Raw genomic sequence first — 26,901 nt, forward strand, 5'->3', positions numbered from 1 at the left:
CTGCCCAGGGAGGTGGTGGAGTCACCACCCCTGGAGGTGTTCACGAGGGGATTGGATGTGGCTCTTGGTGCCATGGTTTAGTAGTCATGAGGTCTGTGGTGACAGGTTGGACTTGATGATCTCTGAGGTCTCTTCCAACCTTGGTGATTCTGTGTGATTTCTGAATTACTAGATTCACAGGATGATCTTAAAATATGTTTGAAGAAGTTTTTCAAAGGGGACAGGGTTTCATTACTTGTGATGTAGAAACAGTTCTAAATCTTAGCAATTAAGACACTAAATGCATAAAGCAACGATGACAGTATTCAGTTTTGTTCATAGAATGGTCTGGGTTGGAAGGCACCTCCAAAGATCATCCAGTCCAACCCCTCCCCTGCAGTCAGCAGGGACATCCTCAACCAGATCAGGTTGCCCAAGAGCTTTGTCTAGCTTCACCTTGTGTTTTTTTTCAGGAGTTGGAGGTTTGGTTTGTTGTTTGGGGTTTTGGGGTGGTTTTTTTTTAGCTCTCTTTCTGGGCATACCCTCAATTAAGCAGAAATCATTTGAATGGTGATCTTCTTACTTCCCTCAGAGAAAGTTCGGGAAATCCAGGAAAAACTTGAAGCCTTCATAGAAGCCCTCCATCAAGAAAAGTAGATTGCTCAAGCAGGTAATCCTGTTGTGGTCATGGTGGGGGGGGGGATTGCTACCATTTTCTTATCTTTGACTATAAAGTTATTGCTCACCTCTTTTAGATGCTGATGCTTTCATAGTGCCTGGCTGCTGCTGCTGCCTTTCGCTTCTTAATTGCAGAGCTCCACTTTCAGCTTTGATGCTACAAGCAGATATGAAACGTAGTAGAAATCCAGTTACTGGCTAATTACTCAAATATTGTGAAGCCCTGGAGGCAATTAGATTTCAGTTCCTTATTCTTATCTATGGTAAGAGTATGGTAAGGGCTAACTAGATGGAATCAAAATGAAGGGAATGACTTCTCTTATCTATAAAAGCACTTTGATTCTTTCTTGGTCCTTAAAGGCTCTGTGCACTGTTAGCAAAAATAATTGCTTGCAGGTAATTGATTTCTTTCTGTTCTCCTCAGAAACCAGAGCTGAAGTTCTAAAATGATCTCCTTTGTCTCAGCAGCAACTTCACACAAGAGTGCAGCCTCTTCCAGGCTATCTTCCACAATGAAGACTGAGTAAATAAGGCTTTTGTGTCCCATTCTCTCTCCTGGCTTTTGGGGAGCATCCTGAAACGTTGGCACAGAAAGAAAGTAATGTCTCACGGGACTGCAGAGTTCAGCTGAAAGACCACCTGCTCTTTTAGTTTTCAAAGCTATGTGGCATAAGAATCTGACTTGTGTGTCACTAAGCTTGGGAGCTTGCTAAAGTTGTACATTTAAGGTCTTTGGGTTTGTTGGTCTGGTGGGGTTTTTTTCCTGAAAGGAAAAGCTCTACCTTGTGTGGTGGAGCTGGATCAGATGCATAAAATTATGTTACTTGTTGTCATTTTCTTGCCTGCAAAGGATCCTGGGAGTTTGACAAGAAGTTTTAGTATTTGTATGTACATTAAAACACCCTTCCAATTGATGCCATTTGTATCTGTTATGCTGTGTTGAAGCATTCTCTGCCAACTGGTGCGGATTTAAAAGCGTGGCCTTCAGGTCTCGAGGGGAAGTTGTGGATTTTGTTGAACTCCCAAACTCTTGAGAGACACCATCCCAGCAATTCTTGTGGAAGGGCAGGCTACTATTCTCTGACACCTGAAAAGGTCTGGCTCAGGAAATAATGTCAACAGCTGCTCCTTTTACCCATTCTCCCCTAATGTACGTTGTTCCTCTTGAATCACAGCTGATTACATTTCATTTCTGGGGTTGCACAGGCTCTGATTTCCTTCTTAACTCCTCCCTTCCCCCTAAGTACAAAGTAACCCGATCGAGTGCCTGTGAAATGCAGACAGATCCTCCCCACAGTTCCAACTTGTCCAACCTACTGAACCAAAACAAAAAAAAACCAAGGGAAAATAAAATGAATTTCATTTTCCTAACAGCTACTGTAAGGCCAAAATTGCTTTTCACAGAATGTTATGCACAAGGCCCTTCCCCATGCGCTCGATTTCTGTCAGTCAGCACAGCGACAGCAGCAAGCAGCTATTCTTTTACTGCCTTTCAGTTTTGCTGTAGGAATGTCACTGCTGGCAAATTTAAGCACGATGCAGGCTCTGTATCATAGGTGCCTGATTCATCATCACCACGTTTTTCTGTCCACACCTCGCCACAAACAATCTGGAGTACGCTTCTGAGTGCCTCCGTGGAGGAAGATACTAGGCCCGAAACCGGTTTGCTTTGCAGTTTGCTGGTGATGTACCTTGAAAATTTGACTCAGGTTTGTTCTTCCCTTTTGAAAAGGCAATTTGGCTTTTCTGATGTGTGACAAAGAGAGGAACCTGCACGTGTTCCAGCAGGTGCTGTTTCCTTTTGCTCGCGGAGGAAACAGTACAAAACCTGGCGAGCCGAAGGATTCGTAAAGCGGTGTCGAAAGCTTCGGTGTTTCAAGGTTGATCTACCCAGGGTTGGGGCTTTTCTGTTTAAAAATGCTTCCTGGAAGAACAAAAAAAATAAACAATGAGTGTGTGAGAATGGGGGAAAAAATGAAAAGGAAAAAAATGGGCTTGTGGCACCATCATCATCGTCGTCCTCTGAAGAGAACTTCAGAAGGGTTGCGCCATTCTGAAGGCGGAGTCCTTAGATCGTGTAGCACGTGGAGTTAAGTCTGTACTGCTTCCATTAAATCCCTTTTTGTACAAAAACAAAGGCAAACCAAAAAAAAAAGCCAACCCACAGTCACCCCAAAACAACCACAACAAAAACACAGCCACTTTGGAATTTACCTGGAGATGTTTGAAACTTCTGTGTCATGTACATGTTGCAAACTGTCTCATCCTCAGCCCAGCGCTCCACCAGTTTTACTCTTGACTTCTCTATGCTGCTCATCTAAGACTCAGCATGATGTATTCCATGAAAACCTAGGTATTTATTGAGTAAAAATGTAACTGAAGGAATAATAATAATAAAATGTGGGGTTTGAACACAGTGCTCTTGCACCTAGTTCAGAAGTCACTTTGGCCTTCTTTGTATTGCTGCTTAAATTGTGCTAAAGGATTCCCTTAATGATGTTAAAATGTCCGATGTGGAAGTGCTGCCTCAGCACCCAGTTGGTGGTGACTGTGCTAAGTGCTGTCTTTTGCTGTCTCAATTAACCTTGCCATTTCTGTGACACATTTAGGCAGCTGTCTTATGGAAAAGCCTTATGTTGACAGCTTGATTCCTCTGGAAGTTGAGAGAATGAACTGATACTGGAGGTATAAATGAAGACTGCTTACGGAGTGTTTCAAGTGAGTTTAAAATAAGTATTCTGACTAGCTCGAGAGGTTTGAGAATTACAGAGCAGTCAGCTTGATTCATTGCAAGGAGAGACTGAGGGAGCTGGGACTCTGTAGCTTGGAGAAGAGGAGCCTGAGGGGTGACCTCATTCATGTTCATAAATAGGTGAAGGGCAGCATTGGGAGCGTGGAGCCAGGCTCTGCTCAGACATTCCCAGTGCTAGGACAAGGGGCAGTAGGTGCAAGCTGGAGCAGAGGAGGTTCCATGTGAATGTAAAGAAAAACTTTTTCACTGTGAGGGTGACAAAACACTGGAACAGGCTGCCTAGGGAGGGTTGTGGAGTCTCCTTCTCTGGAGGTGCTTGAAACCCACCTGGATGTATTCCTGTGTGATCAGCTTTAGGTGATCCTGCTCTGGCAGAGGCGTTGGACTGGAGGAGCTTTCAAGGTCCCTTCCACCCCCTAACATTTTGTCATCCTGTGATTCTGTGAAATTAGGAATGTGTATATTTCTTTGACCCCCTTTCTTTTTAGATTAAGAATAATTACACAAAATCAATCAGAAAAACAAACAAACACCACCACTGTAAAAGTGTGGGTACTGAAGGTGGTGTGGATTTGCTCTCCAGAGCTTAAAGTGTAAACATGGGCATGTGAAGGGTTCTAATTCTACATTAACTTGATATCATGATTGAACCTAACCAAATGTGGTCTGTGAGAGAGATTAAGAACTTGGAAAGGTGTAAAAGAGTCAAAGGAAATGTAAAGTTAGAGGGTGAAAGGGACAAGTGAAGTTATGAGGTGTAACCAGCATACTGGTGTGCTCTGTTTCACCATTGAGGATATATTGAGCAAACTTCTGACTGATTGTATTTGGAACCTAAAGTGAGTGAGGATGTAAAGTTTGGAGAAGTGAATTTTTGTGTGTAACTTAGCAACTCTTAACAACTGTGTTAAAAAAAAAGAAGATGCAAGAGATTTCATCATTTCACTTGAGAAATGTTAAAATATAAGATCTCTAAGAGTCAAGGCCCCTTGAGTCACTTAGAACTTTGTTCTTGGTGGGATTTGGTCCTGGATTTGTCTGTGGGAGACTTTTATGTCAGTGAAGGTGTTGCCATGTGAGCTTAGTCTGTGATGATGGCTCTGGTTTTGCAGAGCTGCAGCAAAACTTTTCTCTGGAATATGTTTTTAGGTCTTGAGGTGGTTTAGTCTCATAGTATCAGTCAGGGTTGGGAAGGACCACAAGGATCATCTAGTTCCAACCCCCCTGCCATGGGCAGGGACACCCCACACTAGATCAGGCTGCCCAGAGCCTCATCCAGCCTGGGCTTAAAACACCTCCAGGGGCGCCCCAACCACCTCCCTGGACAACCCATTCCAGGGCTTCACCACTCTCATGGGGAAGAACTTCCTCCTCACATCCAGCCTGCATCTCCCCACCTCCATCTTCATTCCATTCCCCCTGAGATCCTGAGAAGTCCCTCCCCAGCCTTCTTGTAGCCCCCTTCAGATACTGGAAGGCCACAATTAGGTCACCTCAGAGCCTTCTCTTCTCCAGACTGAAGAGTCCCAACTCCTTCAATCTGTCCTCATAGGAGAGGTGCTCCAGCCCTCTGGGAAGTGTTCCAGTCATGCTTCCTCACATGGATGGGATGTACAGTGGTGAAGGTTACTCAGAAATAACTGGGGTACCTCACAAGAACTTGGCTTGTATGGTTGTCTGAAAAAACAGCAGCTACCTGGAGAGAGACTGCTTATGAAGGCCTGTGGTGAGAGAACGAGGGGAAATGGTCTGAAATTAGAGAAGAGCAGATTTAGGTTGGATGTTCTGCACTGTGAGGGTGGTGGAACACTGGAAAGGGTTGCCCAGGGAGGTGGTTAGGGCCCCATTCCTGGAAATACTCAAGGTGAGGCTCGACAGGGCTCTGGGTAACCTGATCTAGTTGAGGATGCCCCTGCTGACTGCAGAGGGGGTTGGACTGGATGACCTTTGGAGGTCCCTTCCAACCCAAAGCATTCTATGATTCTACCTTCCCAGATTTTCCTTTTACTTGCATTTCCTCAGGAAGCATCTGACTAGAGAACTCCATTAAAAAGCCCAAACCTGCCTATTTCCAAATCCTGGAGATGCAGCAGAGGTTTGACTACCGTTCTGACTCCAAACTACAGTGCTAGTCTGAACTTCTGTGTTTCCAGTTAGTGCTGTCTTGTATGCAGACATGGTTATTGGTGCTTGATTTCCAGGGTAGAGGGTGTTTTATGAATACTCTCTCATCACCTCCATAATGGAAAGAAATGTGTTTTTCTGGAGAGCTTAATAATTGTCTTAAAGGGGGAAAGAACCCCAGCATCTTCATGCCAAGATGAAAGTAGTTTTCAAGTAATCTTAAAGGATTCCATCACTGTTCCTGATAGGATGCCCTTGCAGTGACTTAAGCATCTCCAAGGTACTTGGTTTATTTTGTTGGGGGTTTTTTTTATGTCAGTTGATCTATTTTGTAATCAGTTCAGCAATCCATCTTGCCTTGCAGAGATCCTTGCAGACCGTGATCAATCACTTGCTAGGTTATTTTTCAGTCAGGTAAATGAAATGCATTGTAAAGCCCTTTCAAGATAGGTGCTGTACAGTCAGCTAGCTCTTAAAGCTGCAGTGTGTCAAAAGCACTGTGTGTTCTACATGGCTCTGATCACAGGCCTTTTACAGAACAAGGCTGTCATCAAGAATCTTTCAGGATAAAATGCCCTGCAGAAACACAGGGAGGAAGCTGGAAGGCTACAGAGACTCTTAAGTGGTTGTTTATGCTGCGGTGCTGGAATGGCAGACCCATGCAGATTTCTGTCTACACAAATCTTGCTTGCATCTGCCATCACCTCGCTGCTGCAGCACTTCAGAAGGTGAAACTTCCCAAGCTGTTGCTCTGTGAGAGATGCCAGAGGTCACAGACGTGATTTTAGTTTTGTCTGTAGAAGAGATTCAGGAAATAGCTCAGAAAGTGCTTCTGGAATGGGTTGTGGAGCAGCTGTAGAGCCAGCCTCAGAAACGGTTCTGGAAGTGGTGCTGAGATTGACTCTAGAAAAGTGTCCTGGATGGGTGCTGTCACTCAGTGGGGAAATGTTGCCAGAGGTGGCAATAAAGCTGGGGGATGATTCTTGAAGCTACTGTGGTTTTTTCATCTGGTAACTCTTGATGGGCTTCTAGGCACTGTTCTGGAGGTGACCTGGGAAATGAGTCACATTTTGACTGTGAGGCCGATCCTGGAATTGGCTCTGGGTGCAGTTGCTGTTTGTTTGCCATTGGTGGAGTGGGTTGGGCCCAAGAGGACTTCCAGCACAGACCTTTGTGGTTGTTTCACATTCTGAAATTGGCCACAGCAACCCCATGCAGAGCTACAGGCTGGGGGCAGAGTGGCTGAGAGCTCCCAAACAGAGAGGGACCTGGGGGTGCTGATTGACAGCTGCCTAAACATGAGCCAGCAGTGTGCCCAAGTGGCCAAGAGGGCCAATGGCATCCTGGCCTGCATTAGGAATAGTGTGGCCAGCAGGAGCAGGGAGGTCATTGTGCCCTGTACTCTGCATTGGTTAGGCCACACCTTGAGTACTGTGTCCAGTTCTGGGCCCCTCAGTTTAAGAAGGACATTGAGAGACTTGAATGTGTCCTGAGAAAGGCAACGAGGCTGGGGAGAGGCCTTGAGCACAGCCCTGTGAGGAGAGGCTGAGGGAGCTGGGGTTGCTTAGCCTGGAGAAGAGGAGGCTCAGGGGTGACCTCATTGCTCTCTACAACTACCTGAAAGGTGGTTGTAGCCAGGAGGGGGTTGGTCTCTTCTCCCAGGCAACCAGCACCAGAACAAGAGGACACAGTCTCAAGTTGTGCCAGGGGAGGTTTAAACTCAAGGTGAGGAGAAAGTTCTTCACCGAGAGAGTCGTTCGTCATTGGGATGTGCTGCCCAGGGAGGTGGTGGAGTCACCATCCCTGGAGGTGTTCAAGAGGGGATTGGATGTGGCACTTGGTGCCATGGTCTAGTCATGAGGTCTGTGGTGACAGGTTGGACTTGATGATCCTCGAGGTCTCTTCCAACCTTGGTGATACTGTGTTACTGTAGTTTAAAAGGGATCTCTGAACTATCTTTGGTAATGAGAACCAAGAGGATCAGCATTAGTCAAGTTTTTCACCCCAATGACAATAATGAACCTTTTGAAGGTTAATCAGTGGTGAATTTATTAACACCATGGATTATACCATTCACAGAATCATAGAATCAGTAAGGATTGAAGTTGGGCCAACTTCAGAATGAAAGTGCTGGCAGGAACATGTCCAGAGAAGGGCCATGAGGGGGATCAGAGGGCTGGAAGTGCTCTGCTATGAGGACAGGCTGAGAGAGTTGGGGTTGTTCGGTTTGGAGAAGAGAAGGCTCCAAGGAGACCTTCTTGTGGCCTTCCACTATCTGAAGTGGGCTACAAGAAAGCTGGGGAGGGACTTTTTAGGGTCTTAGGTAGTGATAGGACTGGGGGGAATGAATCCAAGCTAGAGGAGGGGAGATTTAGATTAGACATTAGGAAGAAGCTCTTCACCATGAGGGTGGTGAGACACTGGAACAGGTTGCCTAGGGAGGTGGTGGAAGCCTCATCCCTGGATGCTTTTAAAACCAGCCTGGATGTGAGAAACCTGACCTAATGGGAAGTGCCCCTGCCCATAGCAGGGGGGTTGGAACTGGATGATCCTTGAGGTCCCTTCTAGCCCTGACAATTCCATGATTCTGTGAAAGTATCATGGGGCTTGAAGCCCAGATTGTGATGTAAGAGGCTTCCTGTTCCAGTTGCTGTTTTCAATTTCCAGGTTTGGGGTGCTAGGCTTTTCTGCTGGGTGGGCTGCAGGCTGGGGGGTGGGGGAAGGTCGCTGGCTTCTGCTGCAGCTGCATTTTACTGCTCTTTCCTGCAAACAGGCTGGGGTCATTGTGCCTTTTATGATCTCATTTCCAGTAAAACTCTTGATCTCACCCCAGAGTTGGGGTTTTTTTTGTGTTACTTGCCCTCCTGCCTGTGTTGAGAGACAAGGGGCTTGGGAGCTGGCTCTGTTAACCCAGGAGCATCACTGAACAAGACTGACAGCTGCCACCTCCTTAGAACTGCAAAGGACAAGCACCTTCTGTTAGTGCTCCATTGCTATCAGCCATAACCTTTGGAAATTACACCACCTTGAACCTTCTGCACATTCCTGTTTCATAGAGCAGCATCTCCTCCAGACTGCTGGAATACAGTAGGCTGCATAACAGCAGCCTCTTTAGATCTAGAAAGTATTTCACTGCAGAAATCATAATGAAAGATCATTTTCACTTTTATTTCAAGCAGCTCCTCTCTTTGCCAGCCTCGTGGAATCATAGAATTGTCAGGGTTGGAAGGGATCTCAAGGATCAGCCAGTTCCAACCCCCCTGCCATGGGCAGGGACACCTCACACTACAGCCGGTTGCTCACAGCCACATCCAGCCTGGCCTTCAAAACCTCCAGGGATGAAGCTTCCACCACCTCCCTGGGCCACCTGTGCCAGTAAGTGTTGAGGAGCCAGGATGCCACCTGGCTGTGAGAACATTTGAAGCAGGATTTTTGCCTCATCTCCACGAGCCGACTGCCTGTGGCTTTTGATGTCCAGGGATGGAACATTCATTGCAGCTCTACTTTACAATGGCTCTGTTCTGGCTCATGTGAAAATCAACATCCTTTCTTGTGCTGCTGCCTGCCAGGACGCTACAATACTATTAGCATTTGCAAAGGGGTTTGCGCCGTCCGATAGCACAGCTCCCAGATCGCAGGCTGCTCGGTTTGTGTTTCTCTATTATGTGGCAGACACAAAGAAGCTGAAGGCTGGCAAAGGCCTGTCAAATCTTGCAATGTAGCGAGCGACCCCGGAGCTTCATTCTGCTTTATATCATCGCTTGTTCCCCGTCCCACCCCTCCCCTTCAATGGGCTCTGAGGTAGGTAAATGAATTCAGCGGTATGGTAGGCGGATGATTTCCTTTCTGACCTCGTTCCTGTACCGTTTGTTTCCAGGCTTGTTGGAGGGAAAGGGACATCTCCGAAGCTTTTATTTCAAATCATTTCCCTGCAGGTTGGGGAGTTAATGCAGAGCTTGTCTGAGCTCAGCGGCGCGGAAAGCGAGCTGGGTGCAAGTCGCGACACGCCTGGTGCCTCGGAATTGCCGGATTCAAGGAGAAAGCACTACATGGCAATTCTCCCACGTTTGGCATTGCTTGAACACCTGGACACTTCCCCCCCTCCCCCTTTTTGTTTTCCCCCTCAGCGTGCATGTGTTTACATCCTTTCTCATGCCTTCAAACATCTGTCTTCAGAGCAGACAGAAAGCAAACAAAGAAGGACCTTTTTACAGCCCACTGCTGTGTGGTTTAGCTGGGCAGAGGGCGAGGCTGAGGCAAGAGATGAGTACAGGATACGCTGAACGACAGTGAAATTGCCAAGCAGCATTTCAGACCTGGGTCTGAAACTGGCAGAGCAGTAAAGTTCTACTGAGCCGGTTGTCTGAAGCACATTTCTTACTGGTGAAGGGCCTGGAGCACAGCCCTGTGAGGAGAGGCTGAGGGAGCTGGGGTTGTTTAGCCTGGAGGAGAGGAGACTCAGGGGAGACCTCCTTGCTCTCTACAAGTACCTGAAGGGAGGTTGTAGCCAGCTGGGGGTTAGTCTGTTCTCCCAGGCAACCAGCCACAGAGTGAGGGAACACAGTCTCAAGTTGTGCCGGGGGAGGTTCAGGCTGGATATTAGGAAGAAGTTCTCCCCAGAGACAGTGATTTGCCATTGGAATGTGCTGCCCAGGGGAGTGGTGGAGTCACCATCCCTGGAGATCACAGTCTCACAGTATAACTAAGGTTGGAAGAGACCCCAAGGATCATCAAGTCCAACCTGTCCCAACAGACCTCACGACTAGACCATGGCACCAAGTGCCACGTCCAATCTCCCCTTGAACACCTCCAGGGATGGGGACTCCACCACCTCCCTGGGCAGCACATCCCAATGCCGAACGACTCGCTCAGTGAAGAACTTTCTCCTCACCTCGAGTCTAAACCTCCCCTGGCACAGCTTGAGACTTCAAGAAAAGACTGGATGAGGCACTTAGTGCTGTGGTCTAGCTGATTGGATAGGGCTGGGTAATAGGTTGGACTGGATGATCTTGGAGGTCTCTTCCAACCTGGCTGATTCTATGCTTCTATGCTTAATGGTAGTTTGTGGGTTTGGACAGTTGTGCTCATTTGTGTAGGGATTGATCTTGGTAGTAAGGAAAGCAGTGGTTTCTCACATACCAGGACTGAATCTTGGGAGCACTGAGATGTTGCAGACCAGAGGTGCCAGAGCTGTGTATCCATCTGCTTTTGTGGAAAGAAGGCTGGAGGAATGTGACCAGCAGCAAAATGTGAGGTGGGAATACCACCACAGCTATCTTGCACAGCCATGAGCTTGCCCTCTGTGCTGTCAGTGCCATAATGTTTGGGGGGTCCTTTTGGGGAATAGATTCCTGAGATGTCAAACATAGATTCTCTCCCAAGTCTTAGCTGTACACAAGTGCTGTAAGTCTGCTACATGTGGAGTGTAAGATCATAAGTAAACCACAACAGGGACCAATCTACATCATTTCATTCTCAGTATTCATGGAGGTGTTGTACCCAAGAATCATAGAATTGTTAGGGTTGGAAGGGGCCTCAAGGATCATCCAGTTCCAACCCCCTTGCCATGGGCAGGGACACCTCACACTACAGCAGGTTGCTCACAGCCACATCCAGCCTGGCTGCAAAAACCTCCAGGGATGAGGCTTCCACCACCTCCTTGGGCAACCTGTGCCAGTGTCTCACCACCCTCATGGGCAACAACTTCTTCCTAACATCCAATCTCAATCTACTCATTTCTAGTTTTGTTCCATTCCCCCCAGTCCTATCATTACCTGACACCCTGAAAAGTCCCTCCTCAGCTTTCTTGGAGCCCCCTTCAGATCCTGGAAGGCCACAAGAAGGTCTCCTGGGAGCCTTCTCTTCTCCAGACTGAACAGCCCCAACTCAGTCTATCCTCATAGGAGAAGAAGGTGGTTCTGGGTAATTTGAACTGCCACAGCAGCATAAATCTGGGTGGAAAACAGGAGATGCACAACGATCTCCTCCTACTTCACCCAGCAGAAATCCCATGGGGAGCCTGTGTTGGTCCTTTGGGCTCATCACTCTGTGTTTTGTGTGTGCTGAGGCAAAAGCAGACACTGGGACAGAGCTGCAAAAAGGTCAGGCTGCAGAATTAGTGTGAAGAGCACAGGCATAAAGGGGAAGAAAGGGAATGGTCATAGCTCAGGTAAAGCTGTTCCCTTAAGAAATGTTATGGTAGTGGATTGTAGCTTGGATGTACAGACACAAAGGGTACTGCCTGCCACATGGATGCCACCTATTTTCTACATGGGCTTAGAGAACTACTTGGTACTGACAGGGTATGAAATCACTAGTGTTAAGCTTATTAAGCTTGAAAATCAAACATCCACATCTTGCAGGCATTGAGGGCATCCCCCAGACAAGCTCCCTTCGTGCTTTCTTTGTCACTCCTCTCTGTGGTCTGTTTGTCTATCTCAGGTGGAGGATGAGTTCATCTAACAGCTGTAACCTCAAACCCACAGGACCTGAAAGCCATTCGCCTGTGCAAATGATTTTGTAGTTAGGGATCATTTAGGGATTAAATATTTAATCCAAAGACTAATTGGAGCAGCTTCCCTGCCCCACCCTCTGGATTTCTTGCTTTATACTTTCCCAGGCTGCCAGTAGTGATGATTTCATAGCTGTGTGGGGTCTTGCCTGCTGCCTCACAAGCAAGACCAGGATGAACATGAACTGTGTAAGGCCCTTTAAAAAACCATGGATAAAAAGAACTAAGACTTTTTTTAATCCTCCACCAATAACAGGAAGGCAGTGCTGTCTGCTCTGTCCTCACTATCTGGTACCTCTGCTCTAACCAGTGGACAGGAGATTCATGTTTACCTTGACTTTTAGCTGGCAGTTCTGCCCTATTCGATCTTTTTGCAAGGAAGCTGTTTCTTAAGCTATTAAATGTTTGTTTCACAGCCCCAGATGTGATGCCACTGGATATTGCCATAAGGAAAACAAGAGCTTCCTGTTTAAGAAGGCTTTTTCCCCCTCCCATCAGTTTACACAGTCTGTCCCTTCAGCTGGAGGAGATAACACTTCTTGTTTTCAGTGCAAGAAAACAGTTTTGCATTGCCCAGTGCCTGAAAATGCCATGGTTTAGTTGACTAGGTGGTGTTGGATGGTGGGTTGGATGTGATGATCTTGAAGGCCTCTTCCAAGCTGGTCTATTCTACTCCTATTCTAATTCTATTCTATTCTATTCTATTCTATTCTATTCTATTCTATTCTATTCTATTCTATTCTATTCTATTCTATTCTATTCTATTCTCACAGTATCACTAAGGTTGGAAGAGACCTTGAGGATCATTGAGTCCAACCTGTCTCCACAGACCTCAGGACTAAACCATGGCACCAAGTGCCACATCCAATCTCCTCTTGAACACCTCCAGTGATGGGGACTCCACCACCTCCCTGGGCAGCACATTCCAATGGCCAATCACTCTCTTTATGAAGAATTTCTTCCTCACCTCCAGCCTAAACTTCCCCTGGTGCAGCTTGAGACTGTGTCCTCTTGTTCTGGTGCTGCTTGCCTAGGAGAAGAGACCAACCCCCACCTGGCTACAACCTCCCTTCAGGTAATTGTAGAGAGCAATAAGGTCTCCCCTGAGTCTCCTCTTCTCCAGGCTAAGCAACCCCAGCTCCCTCAGCCTCTCCTCACAGGGCTGTGCTCCAGACCCCTCACCAGCTTTGCTGCCCTTCTCTGGACATATTCCAGCAAGTCAACATCCTTCTGAAACTGAGGAGCCCAGCACTGGACACAGGATTCAAGGTGTGGCCTAACCAGTGCAGAGTACAGGGGCACAATGACCTCCCTGCTCCTGCTGGCCAGGCCAGGCCAGGATGCCATTGGCCTTCTTGGCCACCTGGGCACACTGCTGACTCATGTTCAGTCTACTATCAATCAGTACCCCCAGGTCCCTCTCTGCCTGGCTGCTCTCAGCCACTCTGCCCCCAGCCTGTAGCACTGCATGGGGTTGCTGTGGCCAATGTGTAGAACCTGGCACTTGGACTTGTTGAATGTCATCATGTTGGACTCTGCCCATCTGTCCAGCCTGGCAAGGTCCCTCTGCAGAGCTCTCCTACCCTCTAACAGATCAACTCCTGCCCCCAGCTTGGTGTCATTGGCAAACTTACTGGTGATGGACTCAATCCCCTCATCCAGAACATCAATGAAGATATTAAACAGGCTGGGGCCCAGCATTGCTCCCTGGGGGACGCCACTGGTGCCTGGCTGCCAGCTGAATGTGGCACCATTCACCACCACTCTCTGGGCTCAGCCTCCAGCCAGTTCCTAGCCCAGCACAGAGTGCTGCTGTCCAAGCCAGGGGCTGACAGCTTGGCCAGGAGTTTGCTGTGGGGGACGGTGTCAAATACAATTCACACCACTGCTCATGTCCCTTTCCAGTTTGGTTTCTGGTGTCTTGGTGTGTGTAGCACACTTCAAATCTACCCATGTCTCAATGTAAATACTGCATGCATGTCTGTACAACAGGAGTGCACAATACCACCCTGGCTGACTTGAGGTGGTGACTTGCTGACTGCTCTGTGCAGAGCCTGGGAGAGAATTTCAGTGACTTGTCTAGCCCAAAAGACAAATGCTATTAGTAGATGAGCAGCAGCAGAAGAAACATGGGAGAGTGGTTTGTGACAAGAGGCTGTTTTCATGTGGAAGCAAGAGAATGTTATACCACTTGCTGAAGCTTAGAGCTGAAATGGAGCTTTGTCATGAAAAGGCTTGTCGCCTGTTGAGCCCAGAGACCAGGATTAGAAGAATATTCATGATTCCTGAGAATCAGCAGGTGAGACCTAATGCACACATTTGCCCCTCACCCCCTTCTCCAGCTCATCCTTTTGGTAAACAGTACATAAAAGCTGGGTTCCCAGAGTGGCTGAACTCAGTTCCTGATCTTTTTCCCCTGCCCACCTCCCCCCCATTCTTTGTATAAAAAGAGATTGCAGTGGCTTTGCCGCTTGTCCCAAGCAGAAGCACGGACTCTCCATTTCTAAAGAGCAACTGTGTGGCCAAAGCAGAAGTCTTGTGACATTACTTAAGAAAGCAGAATGCTTTCTTAGCATCTAAGGCCTTTTCTTTTTGGTAAGCATAAAGAAAAGCCTCTCTAAGAGCTTAGATAAGCTGGAGAAGAATCTCTGTGACATATGTGCATTGTCATAGGAAAGCGTGGCTCGAAGCCAAGGTGGTGGGGTCGCCGTCGCTGGGGGTGTTCAGGGCGAGGCTTGACAGGATGCTTGGTGCCATGGGTTAGTTGATTAGGTGGTGTTGGATGATAGGTTGGACATGATGATCTTGAAGGTCTCTTCTAATCTGGTTTATTCTATTCTATTCTATTCTATTCTACTCTACTCTACTCTACTCTATTCCACTCTACTCTACTCTGCTCTATTCTACTCTATTCTATTCTACTCTATTTTACTCTACTCTATTCTATTCTACTCTATTTTACTCTATTCTATTCTATTCTGTTTAACTGGTGGGCCTCTGCCTTTAATATACCAAGTGTTTGTCGTGCCTGTTTTGGCCTGCCTGCTAGTTAGTAAACACCCAGTGTGCAGAACCCATACAGCCAGGAGGAGCTGCAGTACGTGGTGGATGCAGGGCGCTTACAGGAGCCTGAGCAGCAGGGGATGCTCAGTGAAAGCTTGACTCCTTGGGCAAGGAGGAGAAGAGCGTTTTTACCAGCTTTTCCCAAGTGAAGCACAGAGGTTTGACCTACAGCAGGTTTCAACAGTGAAACTTTGGCAGAGCTGCCTCACTTGCAGCGCGGTGTGGGCGAAGAGGAGGGATGGATCATGGTTGCTGAGCCTGTCCTCATTCTGACAGACTTCGCCTTGCAGGCATGAAGTTGCAGGTTCAGCGTGGTGAGGCAGGGATGGCTGTCAGCTCTGCAGCTGAAGCCTGAGCGCTGGCAGCCCTTTGAGGCTTGAAACAGTGCCTGCAGTAAGCAGAGGAGAACACATTGGGGTTTTGTGTTAACTCGGTGTTGTTGCATGGGTTTTGTCTGCGGCTATGTCCGTGTCAGTGCTCTTTCCTCTGTCCTGTCATCTGGCACAAACCCATTCTGCTGGCTGGTCATTTTCCTGTCTGAGGATTGCAGCTTCAAGTCAGTGATAAAAAGAAACATCACAGTGAATGCAAGGCAAGGACATTTAGGCTGCTGTCAGCCTAAGATCTGTGCCACTTACCCAGGGCCAAGTGTAACTGGGCTACTAATCCTCCCAGTATCTGCCCTGGAATAAGGCAAGGGCAGATGCTTACCCAGCTCCATCAGCCTTCCCAGAGGGACAGCCAGCTGAAGCCTTTATGACTGCACTGACACAGAGGTGGCTAAACAAGAGTGTGGTTTGGTGCAGATGTGCCAACATCTGCTGTGGCCCAAAGCCTGCAGGACATTTGGCAGTGAAGCCATAGTGGTCACTCTGCATTATGGAGAATGTAAGTGGATTGTTTGTGGTGCCTGAGGGTTTTTTTCCCCACTTTTTTCAGCCTTTCCAGGAAGGAAGTTTACAGCATTTTAAATCTCCCTTGGCATTTCAGTCTGCAAGAGCTGTAGTGCCTGGCTCTGACAGAACTGTTGTCACACTCTGTTGGACAGTGTCTCAACCTAAGGATGCTTGCTTGTTGTATCCTGGTGACAGCATCTTAGTGGAGATTTCAACAGTTTTCTTGTTAATCTGAATGCAACTCAATAGACTTCATCCTGTGGCTGCAATTTGGTCCCCAGCAACTGAAACTCAACTGCTGCCTGCTCAGTATAGTTTTCCTAGGAACTGATGCATCTAGGTCAACAAACTGACAGGCATTGCTCATTTTACTGCTTGGCAAATATTGAACTAAAGTCTTCAGCACTGTAACCCTGTTGACAATTGCAGGATAATGTCATTGTCCTCTTTTGTTAGTGTGAAGTGCATCTTCTCCTGGGTGTCTGGCATAACACTCTGTAAACAGCAAGGGAGGTTGTGATTTGGAGCCCCAAGTGTTTGCTCTGACAATATAAACTTACTGCCTGCTCCCTGAAACCAAACATCCTGTCTCTGCCATGGTTACTTCAAAGTGATCCTGAAACAAGGCACTCTCCTTCCTGAAAATGCTGGAGGGTGGTGGCATGGCTGCTGTTGAAGGATCTCTTTTCTCTTTGGGAAAGCTGTATCACCCTCCTTTATTCTGCTACAGGACTGTATGGAGGAGTCCAGGCTAGGCTTCAAGAGACTGAAAAGTGAAGAATAACACTTGGCAGGAAGGGGGGGGGGAAAAATCACTGTGGATTAGTACAGTTGACACTTGTCCCTCTGGAAGGGAAATGCTGGGTTGCAATCCTACTAGAAATTCTTTCTTTTCTGTGACAGCTTGTTAGGAGAGACAAAACTCTTGTGTGCCAAAACCAGTTCATCACATGCATCATCCCTCTTCACAGAGAGTCACCTGGTAAAGACAAGGGGCACAACTTGATACTGGGGAGACTCAGACTGGAGGCCAGAAAAACTTTTCACCATTTGAACTATTAGACATTGGAATAAACTCCTGTGGTGGGTTGAAATTTGCACACACACACCCCCCACCTTCCTCCCCCAACATTAACTTTACCAGCCCAGCCCAGTTGGAAGCAACTGAAAGCTGTATCTACAGGCAAAACTACAGTCTACAATGGAATGCAGGGAAGATGTACAAAATACACAGCATTTACAATATTTACAGATGTTTGCAAGGAACACACACCACAAGAATCCCCCTGGTCAAAGACCAGGGGAAGCTGCCAGCTTCTCCCTTTCTGCCTCCCCAGACCCCCCTGTACAAAAGAAGGGAGAAAGGAGCAGAGGGATGTTAATACCAAAGCAATGCAGCCAAGGTCAAGCAGAAGCAAGTTAGTCTCTCCCCAGAGTGGAGAAGCAAGAAGAGAAAGAATTGTTTTGGTGAGGAGAGGCTGAGGGAGCTGGGGTTGCTTAGCCTGGAGAAGAGGAGGCTCAGGGGAGACCTTCTTGCTCTCTACAACTCCCTGAAGGGAGGTTTTAACCAGCTGGGGGCTGGTCTCTTCTCCCAGGCAACCAGCAGCAGAACAAGAGGACACAGTCTCAAGCTGTGCCAGGGGAGGTTTAGGCTGGATGTTAGGAAGAAGTTCTTCACAGAAAGAGAGATTGCCCATTGGAATGGGCTGCCCAGGGAGGTGGTGGAGTCTCCATCACTGGAGGTGTTTAGGAGGAGACTTGATAGGGTGCTTGGTGCCATGGTTTAGTTGATTAGGTGGTGTTGGACAATGGGTTGAAGGTGATGATCTTGAAGGTCTCTTCCAACCTGGTCTATTGTATCCTATCCTATCCTATCCTATCCTATCCTATCCTATCCTATCCTATCCTACTCTATCCTACTCTATCCTATCCTATCCTATCCTATCCTATCCTATCCTATCCTATCCTATCCTATCCTATCCTATTCTTGTCTCTCCCTAGACCTCTCCAAAATTAAACCTCCCCATGACTTCTCTAAGGTCCAAGGTTATTTGCATTGGGTCCAGCCTCCCTAGTTTCAACTCATGGAGATTCCCTTCTGCTTCACTGGCTCACTCTTTTGCTTACAGGAGCCATCACTCTGGAGCCGCCTGGGGTAACTCAGCTGGCTGTGACTCAGGGAGGACATACCCCAGAGGAATGGTGTCATTAACAAGGATTTTTAATTCCATGCTACCTTTGGTCTTGTCCACTACAGCTTTGTTATTTCATATTTAGGTTAAGGGTGAGGATTAAAATAGGTCTGCCTCTGCTTCACTCCTCTGCTTTCACCTACGGTTGGTTTTGCATGTGAGCTGCTTGCAATCTTTGTTTAGGCCACTTGGCAAGCTTAAATGGTAGAGAACCTAAACCACAACCAATCTGTTTGAAAAGTGTCTAGCCTCACATCTGCAGTTGCAGTACTACATATGAAACATTAACCCAAACACTGCTAGGAGGTGTATCTGCAAGAAGGAGAGAGAGGGAGAGCCTTTGCAGACAGCTGGAGCCTGCCTCTCTAGGCTGGTGCCTACCAGCTTGCAGGATAGCAATCCAGGCATGTATTAAAACATTGAGTCCCCAGCTTTTTATTTCCTCAGTGGGCACACAAATAGCTCTAGCATGTGCTGTTTATGGTCCTGTTGAACTAATGGTGCTTCCTTTTCCTTTGTGTCTCAGGAAAAAGGAACCACAATAGCTTTGAGGTTACTACAGACACATGCTAAAAAGAAGTCTAAGGGCAAAGGAAAAGGAAGAGGGCAGCGTGGATTTCACCACCAGGTGCCGAGGTGGGGCAGGTCCTGTGATTTACTGCTCACATTTTGCCATGTTGCAGACTCCTCTCGAGGAATTCAGAGCTGAAGGGAATGGGAGATGGGGTTGTAATTGTGTTCCCAGCAGAAAGGGAGAGGCCAAGCTCCACGCTTTGGAAATGACCACCTTCATACTGCCTGTATTAGTTCAGAGGGGCTCATTGATCATGAGGCTGCAGGCTTTTGTGGCTGATGTCAAGTGACTGCTCTTGGGGATGACTTGCCTATTGTCTATGAGGTTCCTTTGACCACAAACCAGCTGCTGACACCTCTAGTTCCCCTAAACAAAACTGTCTTGAACTTCCAGGGGAGGACAAGGCCATCACTGTGCTGGCCTTGACTGGAATCCCAGCTGAGAGGGAGAAGTCAGATCTGTTTCTTGCCTTTGGAAGACTAAGCTTTTTTGCCTTCCCCCCCTCCCCGTTTGTTGTTGTTGTTTGTTTGGGTTTGGGTTTTTTGGGGGGAAGAGGTGGGGTTTGTTTGGTTTGGTTTGGGATGTTTTGTTTGCTTTATGTCTGTTTGTTTTGGGTTGGTTGGTTTGTTTGTTTTCTCAGCAATAGCTGTGAAATAGACAGGGGAAGTTAGCAGCCATCAGCCACAGGAGAGTGAAGAACCTCTTGTCCTGCAGGCTTTTGATTCTGCCATCCACCTGCAGATGTGGATGGCAGAACTGGTTGTTATTCTGGCCACAACAGCCAAAGCTGCACACAGCAGAAGCTGGTTTCCTAGCCACTACCCAGTCCAGGTTTTCACCTTCAGGGTTGGTACTCTCCATTTTCTACAAGAAGCTGATGTGATTTCTGGTTTGAGGTGACCTGCACCCCTGTGCCCCCTACATTAGGAATGAGGCTTGCAAGTAACTCACGTATCCTGGCTCCCTTTTGGAAAGAAGTTGTTCTCAGAAGGCTCAGCCAAAGCTTCTTAACAGTGGAAGGAAGCAGCAGGGAAGGCACAGCCTGATGTTTTGGTAGGAGACAGTAGTGAAATACATAGAATTACATACAATAAACCAGGTTGGAAGAGACCTTCAAGATCATCGCGTCCAGCCCATCAACCAATCCAACACCACCTAAGCAACTAAACCATGGCACCAAGAATTCTTGTGGTTGTAGCCAGGTGGGGGTCAGTCTCTTTTCCCAGGCAACCTGTGACAGAAGGAGAGGACACAGTCTCAAGCTGTGCCAGGGGAGGTTAACCAAAATGCACCCAAAGAGGCACAGCCCTACAAGGAGAGGCTGAGGGAGCTGGGATTGTTTAGCCTGGAGAAGAGGAGGTTCAGGGGAGACCTCATTGCTCTCCACAACTACCTGAAGGGAGGTTGTAGCCAGGAGGGGGTTGGTCTCTTCTCCCAGGCACCCAGCACCAGAACAAGAGGACACAGACTCAAGCTGCACCAGGGGAAGTTTAGGCTGGAGATGAGGAGAAAGTTAGTCTTCTCAAGACTAAACAACCCCAGGGCTTTCAGTCTCTCTTCATAAGGGAGGTGCTCAAGTCCCCTAATCATCCTCCTGGCTCTCCCTTGGATTATAAATCCCTGAATAAGACCTTTTCTCTATCAAAACCCTCCTAAATATATGCCAGGAGAGTTCTCCCAAAAATTTGCCAGGCTCCTTGCCCCTGATAGTTTTACAATGAATGCTGATGTGAAGATTGCCTTCAGTTTGGAGGAAACAATGAGCAAAGGCTTCAGTCTGACCCCAACTAAGCATTTCCTGGAGTTTACCAACAGCTGATCTTAGACTTGAGCAGCAGCACTGCTCAAGCACAGCAAAACAAAACCCCACAACTCCTTTCCAAGAGCCAAGGAGAAAGAGGTTAGCATGGAGCAGAGGAGCTTCCTCAGGCAGACAGACATGCAGAGAGCAGAGAATAGGCATGGCATGCCACACTGCACACTTACTTAGGGCTATTCTGGACCTCAACAAAGCCCTGGAGGAAACTATTGTGTTTTAATTGTGCAAACCCACGTGGCTGGGGAGAAATACAAGGGTGGATTTTTTTTCCTCTTTGCTTATTAGGATTCCAACCCCAGTGCTTTTGGGATGGCCTTTTACTCTGGAAATGCCTCACTGCTGAAGTATGCTGTGTCTGAATACACACACACACACACACGCACACTGAGCCTTTCCTGTATATAAGGCTTAATTCAGAGTCCAGAAACAAAAGGATCCCCCTTGGAATCACATCATGATGGCTGCTGGAAGGTAGAGGGTGTCCAAGGTCTAAGTCAAAAAACCTGTTGAGCTAACTCTGGCATAAACAGCCCAGTGTTTGTGGAATTCCTCTTCAGGTACTCTGCAGGTTTTCAAGCCCCACAGAGTGTCATTCCTCTTAGTTATGTTTTGCTCGTTCATCACTGATTCCACAGTGCTGTGAGGTTGGCTTGCAATTACTCCAGCAAAGAACAAAGGGAGAACTCACTCAGGAAATGATTGTCCAAGTCAAAAACACCCCCATGCAAGCTGAGGGGTTTAGGTGATGGTGAAGAGAACAGGCTTGGCCAACTAGCTGTGGACAAGACAGCACACATTGGTTTCCTATGTAATAAGCTGAAAGCAAACTTTTTTGGCCCAAGACACACCAGAGGTTAAGCTTTTGTTTGGTCAACAGGAGGGAGATTGCCTTGTTGGTTTGGGTTTTTGGTTTGTGTTGTGGTTGGGTTTTTTTCCTGTCAGCAATAATCATGGGTTTTAAAGGTTGCTTGGTATTTGTTGGTTGGGGGTCCTCTGAATTAACTGAATTTTCCCCCTGCTGTTTATTTCTACTGGCACTGGAAATCAAAGGGCTTCCAGTGATCCTTGGTGTGCTGTTTGAGCCAGTCCCAGGCTTGGTGCTTTTTCTCTCGTTGGATTAGTTGGTTTTACAAGGCCATTTTCCAGTGTGATTAAAAACACTGAGTGAAGAAAAGTATCCTTCCACTTCAGGTGCCCTCCACATCTTCCCATAACAGATCACCTTGTGCAAAATGGAGACATCAGGGAGCGGATGAAAATCCGTTCCCTGTTTGCAAGCAGTTCGTCACAAGTGCTTCCATCCCAACTGCTTGATATTTCTAGGTGGCAAGAGCAGAATGGGGCACTGTGATGGTCTGCACCAAACTTCTAACACTTTTGGCTGGGCTAAAAGAGGCCAGAGGGCTGATTTAACAGTCCCCTGTGATGGATCTTGTCACCAGGTAAGTTTCCTAAGCTTATTAAAGGCATGGATAAACACGACCGTGCCCACTTTGATTGAGCTTGTGCTGTAGCTTGCAGCACTGAGATCTCATTCTGTCTTTTATTTGCTGCATTAGGAGCTTTCTTAACTTTAGATGTGTTTCCCTAGAGTGTTAATTATGACTGAATGTTGAACTTAGAGGTTAGTAATTCTGTTCCCTCCTTGCCTAAGCAAAGGTATTAAAAGCTGAGTTTCTATGCAGACTCTCGCAGCTTCAGAGCGCTTTGTGCTGTTGCTGTGTAATGATCAGGGTATTTTGTGCCCACAGAGCTGGTGCCCTGCTTTGCTGACAGAAGCTAAGAGTGGCTGGATGAACCCAAACACACAAATGCAGCTCAGCAATCCTGGCTGTTGCCCCTCAGCCCCAGGCACAAGATCCTGGTCTGAAACTGGATCCACAGTTTCCCATCTGTGGCCACGTCTGGCTGGTTACCATCCTTTGTGGGGTAGACCTTGCAGTGGGGCATTCCCAAAGGCTGAGGAGGTTTTTGGTGCAGTCAAAATACATTTCCCTGGAGCTTATGACTCCTCAGAGGCTCCCTCTGGTCACCTGAGAGAAGAGGAGGCTCAGGGGAGACCTTATTGCTCTCTACAACTACCTGAAGGGAGGTTGTAGCCAGGAAGGGGTTGGTCTCTTCTCCCAGGCAACCAGCACCAGAACAAGAGGACACAGTCTCAAGCTGCACCAGGGGAGGTTTAGGCTGGAGGTGAGGAGAAAGTTCTTCCCAGAGAGAGTTGTTAGCCATTGGAATGTGCTGCCCAGGGAGGTGGTGGAGTCCCCATCCCTGGAGGTGTTCAAGAGGGGATTGGATGTGGCACTTGGTGCCATGGTTTAGTAGTCATGGGGTCTGTGGTGACAGGTTGGGCTTGATGACTTTTGAGGTCTCTTCCAACCTTGGTGATTCTGTGAGAGTGGCTGGCAGGTGTCCCCCTTTCATCTTTGACACTGTCAGCCCCTCTTGCAGGGTCTGGCAGAACTTTAGATCACTTTGCTTTTCAGTTGGGCATTAGCACGCTTAAAAGTAAGCAGGGTTGGGCCTGGAAACAGTTGGGCAAGGTCTGAAAGTGAAAGGAAGGAAGGAAGGAAGGAAGGAAGGAAGGAAGGAAGGAAGGAAGGAAGGAAGGAAGGAAGGAAGGAAGGAAGGAAGGAAGGAAGGAAGGAAGGAAGGGAGGGAGGGAAGGAAGGAAGGAAAGAAGGAAAGGAAGGAAAGAAAGAAAGGAAGGAGGAAAGGAAGGAGGAAAGAAAGAAGGAAAGAAAGAAGGAAAGAAAGGAAAGAAGGAAAGAAAGGAGGAAAGAAAGGGAGGAAAAATTAAATCCAGGCATGGAGAGCTTTTAAAAGAGCAGGAATTTCATGGAAATAAACCCAGTCTAGTCCATTAAGTTGCTCTCCTGGACTTTTATGGGGACAATTATTAATACTGTTGAAAATTATGCTCGTGAAATGTGTTAATGGGAGCTGCACTGGCTGCTGCCAGAAAAAACTGCAACCTTTACAGCTCATTTGGAGACAGAAATAGTCAGCAAAAGTAGCCCACAGGGTGCAAAGGTTCGTGAGGTGCAGGCTTAGACTAACTTAACATATGCCCTCTGTAGCCCTGGTATTGTCCAACACCTAATGCCCATAATAAAGGAGAGAAAAATTGGACCCCAAGTGGCAAGGATTGTAAGCCCTTGGAATTCTCCTAATCAGAGATATTCAGCTATTTTTAGTTGATAATGTTTAGTCAAATAGCAACAATGATTTTCCTTCTCTTTTCCAACTCAGCTGCACAGTGTGTTGGAGGGGGTCTCGCTGGCCTGTGACCTTGCCTTTATCTGTCGGTCTGTCACCGCCACTCTTCAAAGTGCAGCTTAAAGGATCTGAGGCTTCTGTGTGGCCTTGATGTGATCTGCTTTCCTGGTAAAGTTTTTTTCATTACTGGGTACTTTCTTAAGCTGGCTGGAGCTTGCTTTGCTTACCCTGTGGGATGCTGCTGGCTCTGGGGCTCTCCTGACCCCCACAACCAGGTTTCATAACCCTTCATGGCCTGCATCTGCAAGCTTTGTGTGCGTGGTGGATGCTGCTTCTGCGTGGTGGGTGCTACTTCCTGCCCCATTGAACAGGCTCTTTCTTTTCCCCCTCCTGCCTTCAAAATCTCCATCAAAGGCTCTCAAAACAGGGGGTGGGGAGGGGGGAAATGTGCAGTTCAGTTGGTTACATCCAGGGAGTGAGCAACAAACCCACCCATCTGTACAGTGCTCCCCCAGCTGCTAATGCTTCCCCCTAAAAGAGAGAGCACGCCTAACAAAAAGCAGTCTGCTGCATCAGAGCACCGGAGCAGGCAGCCCAGTATCCTGTCTCCAACATTTGCCAGCAGCACATGCCTAGGGTAGAGTGAAAGACATGTGTCTGATACTCTGGTGAGGTCTGCCAGCAACTCGTGGCTCAGGAGCTTTCTGAGCCAGAGGTGCTGTCTCCAGATTCAGCATAACTCCAGGGAGTTTTCTTCTACATCCCGTGGCTTTGTTTTCCCCCCAGCAGACTTTTAACTTCTGTCCTGTCCTTTGTACTTACCAAAGGACAAAAATCCTACCTGGATGTGTTCCTGTGTGACCTGCTCTAGCTGACCCTGCTCTAGCAGGGGGGGTTGGACTGGATGAGCTTTTGAGGGCCCTTCCAACCCCTAACACTCTGTGATTCTGTGGGCCCTGCATTTGAGTATCATGTTGTGGACACCTGGAAGATGTTGCTGGGTGAGGCTAAAAGACCTGTCCCAGCCACCAAAGGAAAGCTGCTTGTTCATCCATCCATATCTGGAGCCAAAGAGATAGGTGCCCCTGTGCAAGACTACTGGAGGGGCTGACTGTGACAAAAACTGCCATTGCTGTGGCTGGGTCTGGGAGATGCTGACCTTTCACTGACACAGCAGCTGGGGCTTGGGTCATTCCTCTCAGTTAGAGGATGCCTCACTGCTCCTACAGTATCTTCTTGCAGGGAGACTGTCTTACTCTGATTCTATTGCAGCATGGATAGACAGTCCTGTGTATTTTGTCCATCAATCAACATGTGGGACAGCAGGGACTGATCAACTGGTGTCGCTGCTCAGCAGCTTCCACAGCAAATTCTGGGTGCTGGGCCATCTCATTTAAACTATTTTCTTACCCTGCAAGGCTGAACTGGATGATCCTTGAGGTCCCTTCCACAGTAGCATTCCATCAGTTCTATGGGAAAAACTAGAAATGAGTAGATTCAGATTGGATGTTAGGAAGAAGTTCTAAGGGTGGTGAGAGCCTGGCACAGGTTGCCCAGGGAGGTGGTGGAAGCCTCATCCCTGGAGCTTTTGAAGGCCAGGCTAGATGTGGCTATGAGCAACCTGCTGTAGTGGGAGGTGTCCCTGCCCATGGCAGGGGGTTGGAACTGGAGGATCCTTGAGGTCCCTTCCAAACCTGACAATTCTGAGATTCTTTGCTTAGCTGCTTTCAGCCTCAGCCAGCTGGGGATCCCATGGGGTGTTTCTGAAGAAGTCCCCACTGGTTACTGTGCCTCAGTATGGGGACTTGCAGCCTCTACCTGTGAAGGGAGCTGGGGCTCCCTGTATTGCAGACCTGACCATAGACACACAACAGCTCTTCTCCCCCAAGTGCAGTAGAAGGGTTTGACAAACACTAACTCTAAATCCAAGGGATGGGAAGAGGGACACCTCCAAACTGTTTGGTGTGCTTTAGTGCCATTTGGGGTTTGGAGCACAAGCCCTATGAGGAGAGGCTGAGGGAGCTGGGGTTGCTTAGCCTGGAGAAGAGGAGGCTCAGGGGATACCTTATTGCTCTCTACAACTACCTGAAGGGAGGTTGTAGCCAGGTGGGGGTTGGTCTCTTCTCCCAGGCAACCAGCACCAGAACAAGAGGACACACTCTCAAGCTGCACCAGGACAGGTTTAGGCTGGATGTTAGGAAGAAGTTCTTCACAGAAAGAGAGATTGCCCATTGGAATGTGCTGCCCAGGGAGGTGGTGGAGTCCCCATCCCTGGAGGTGTTTAAGAGGAGACTTGATGGGGTGCTTGGTGCCATGGTTTAGTTGATTAGGTGGTGTTGGATGATGGGTTGAAAGTGATGATCTCGAAGGTCTCTTCCAACCTGGTCTGGTCTATCCTACCCTATCCTATCCTATCCTATCCTATCCTATCCTATCCTATCCTATCCTATCCTACCCTATCCTATCCTATCCTATCCTATCCTATCCTATCCTACCCTATCCTATCCTATCCTATCCTATCCTATTGTGGTGGGTTAACGTCCTTTGGGGAGGGGGTTTGCCCCAACCCATTACACCTATCCTATCCTATCTTACCCTATCCTATCCTATCCTATCCTATCCTATCCTATCCTATCCTATCCTATCCCATCCTAATTTGTGTACCTAGCAGGGCAGAGCAGTCAGCAGCACACAGCTATGTTCTCAGGAGTGTGTTTCTTTGCTGCATATCAATACAAACCCAGAGTCATTTTTCAGAGCTTGCCAATGGCTGTAATTGAAAAGGCAGGAACTGCCCTCGAGAGATTCCCCACTGCTCTGCATTATTATCTGCTGCATGGCAGCTCTATAGGCCATGGATCTTTTTTTTCCCTTTCTTTCTTTCTTTTCTTTTTGGGTGGGTTTTTTTTCCCCCCCCAAATAACCAGTTAATTACTAAATAAACCAGCCCAGCTTTCAAGCTGATTAGCCTAGATTAATGACCGGCGGCGTGTTTCGCTCTCCTCAACACTTTATCACGGGGAAAGAACTATGTCTTTAATGATGTAGGTACCTGCTCCATTGAGGCTTGCTCCAATCTGTACAGCCTCCAATTTGA

General features: G+C 47.7%; 1 protein-coding gene across 1 annotated transcript in view; it reads left to right on the plus strand.

The window, feature by feature from the left end:
• The window catches only part of OPA1 (OPA1 mitochondrial dynamin like GTPase), a 64,788-nt gene extending 62,195 nt beyond the window's left edge, over window positions 1-2,593 (plus strand). Inside the window, exons 30-31 of the mRNA XM_054175579.1 lie at window positions 572-649; window positions 1,126-2,593. Coding sequence (XP_054031554.1) covers window positions 572-636 — 65 coding nt within the window. The 3' untranslated portion in view covers window positions 637-649; window positions 1,126-2,593. The remainder of the gene's footprint in view (window positions 1-571; window positions 650-1,125) is intronic.
• The last annotated feature ends 24,308 nt before the right edge of the window (window positions 2,594-26,901 follow it).

Source organism: Dryobates pubescens, chromosome 32 (assembly GCF_014839835.1).
Source record: "Dryobates pubescens isolate bDryPub1 chromosome 32, bDryPub1.pri, whole genome shotgun sequence".
Classification (NCBI taxonomy): domain Eukaryota; kingdom Metazoa; phylum Chordata; class Aves; order Piciformes; family Picidae; genus Dryobates; species Dryobates pubescens.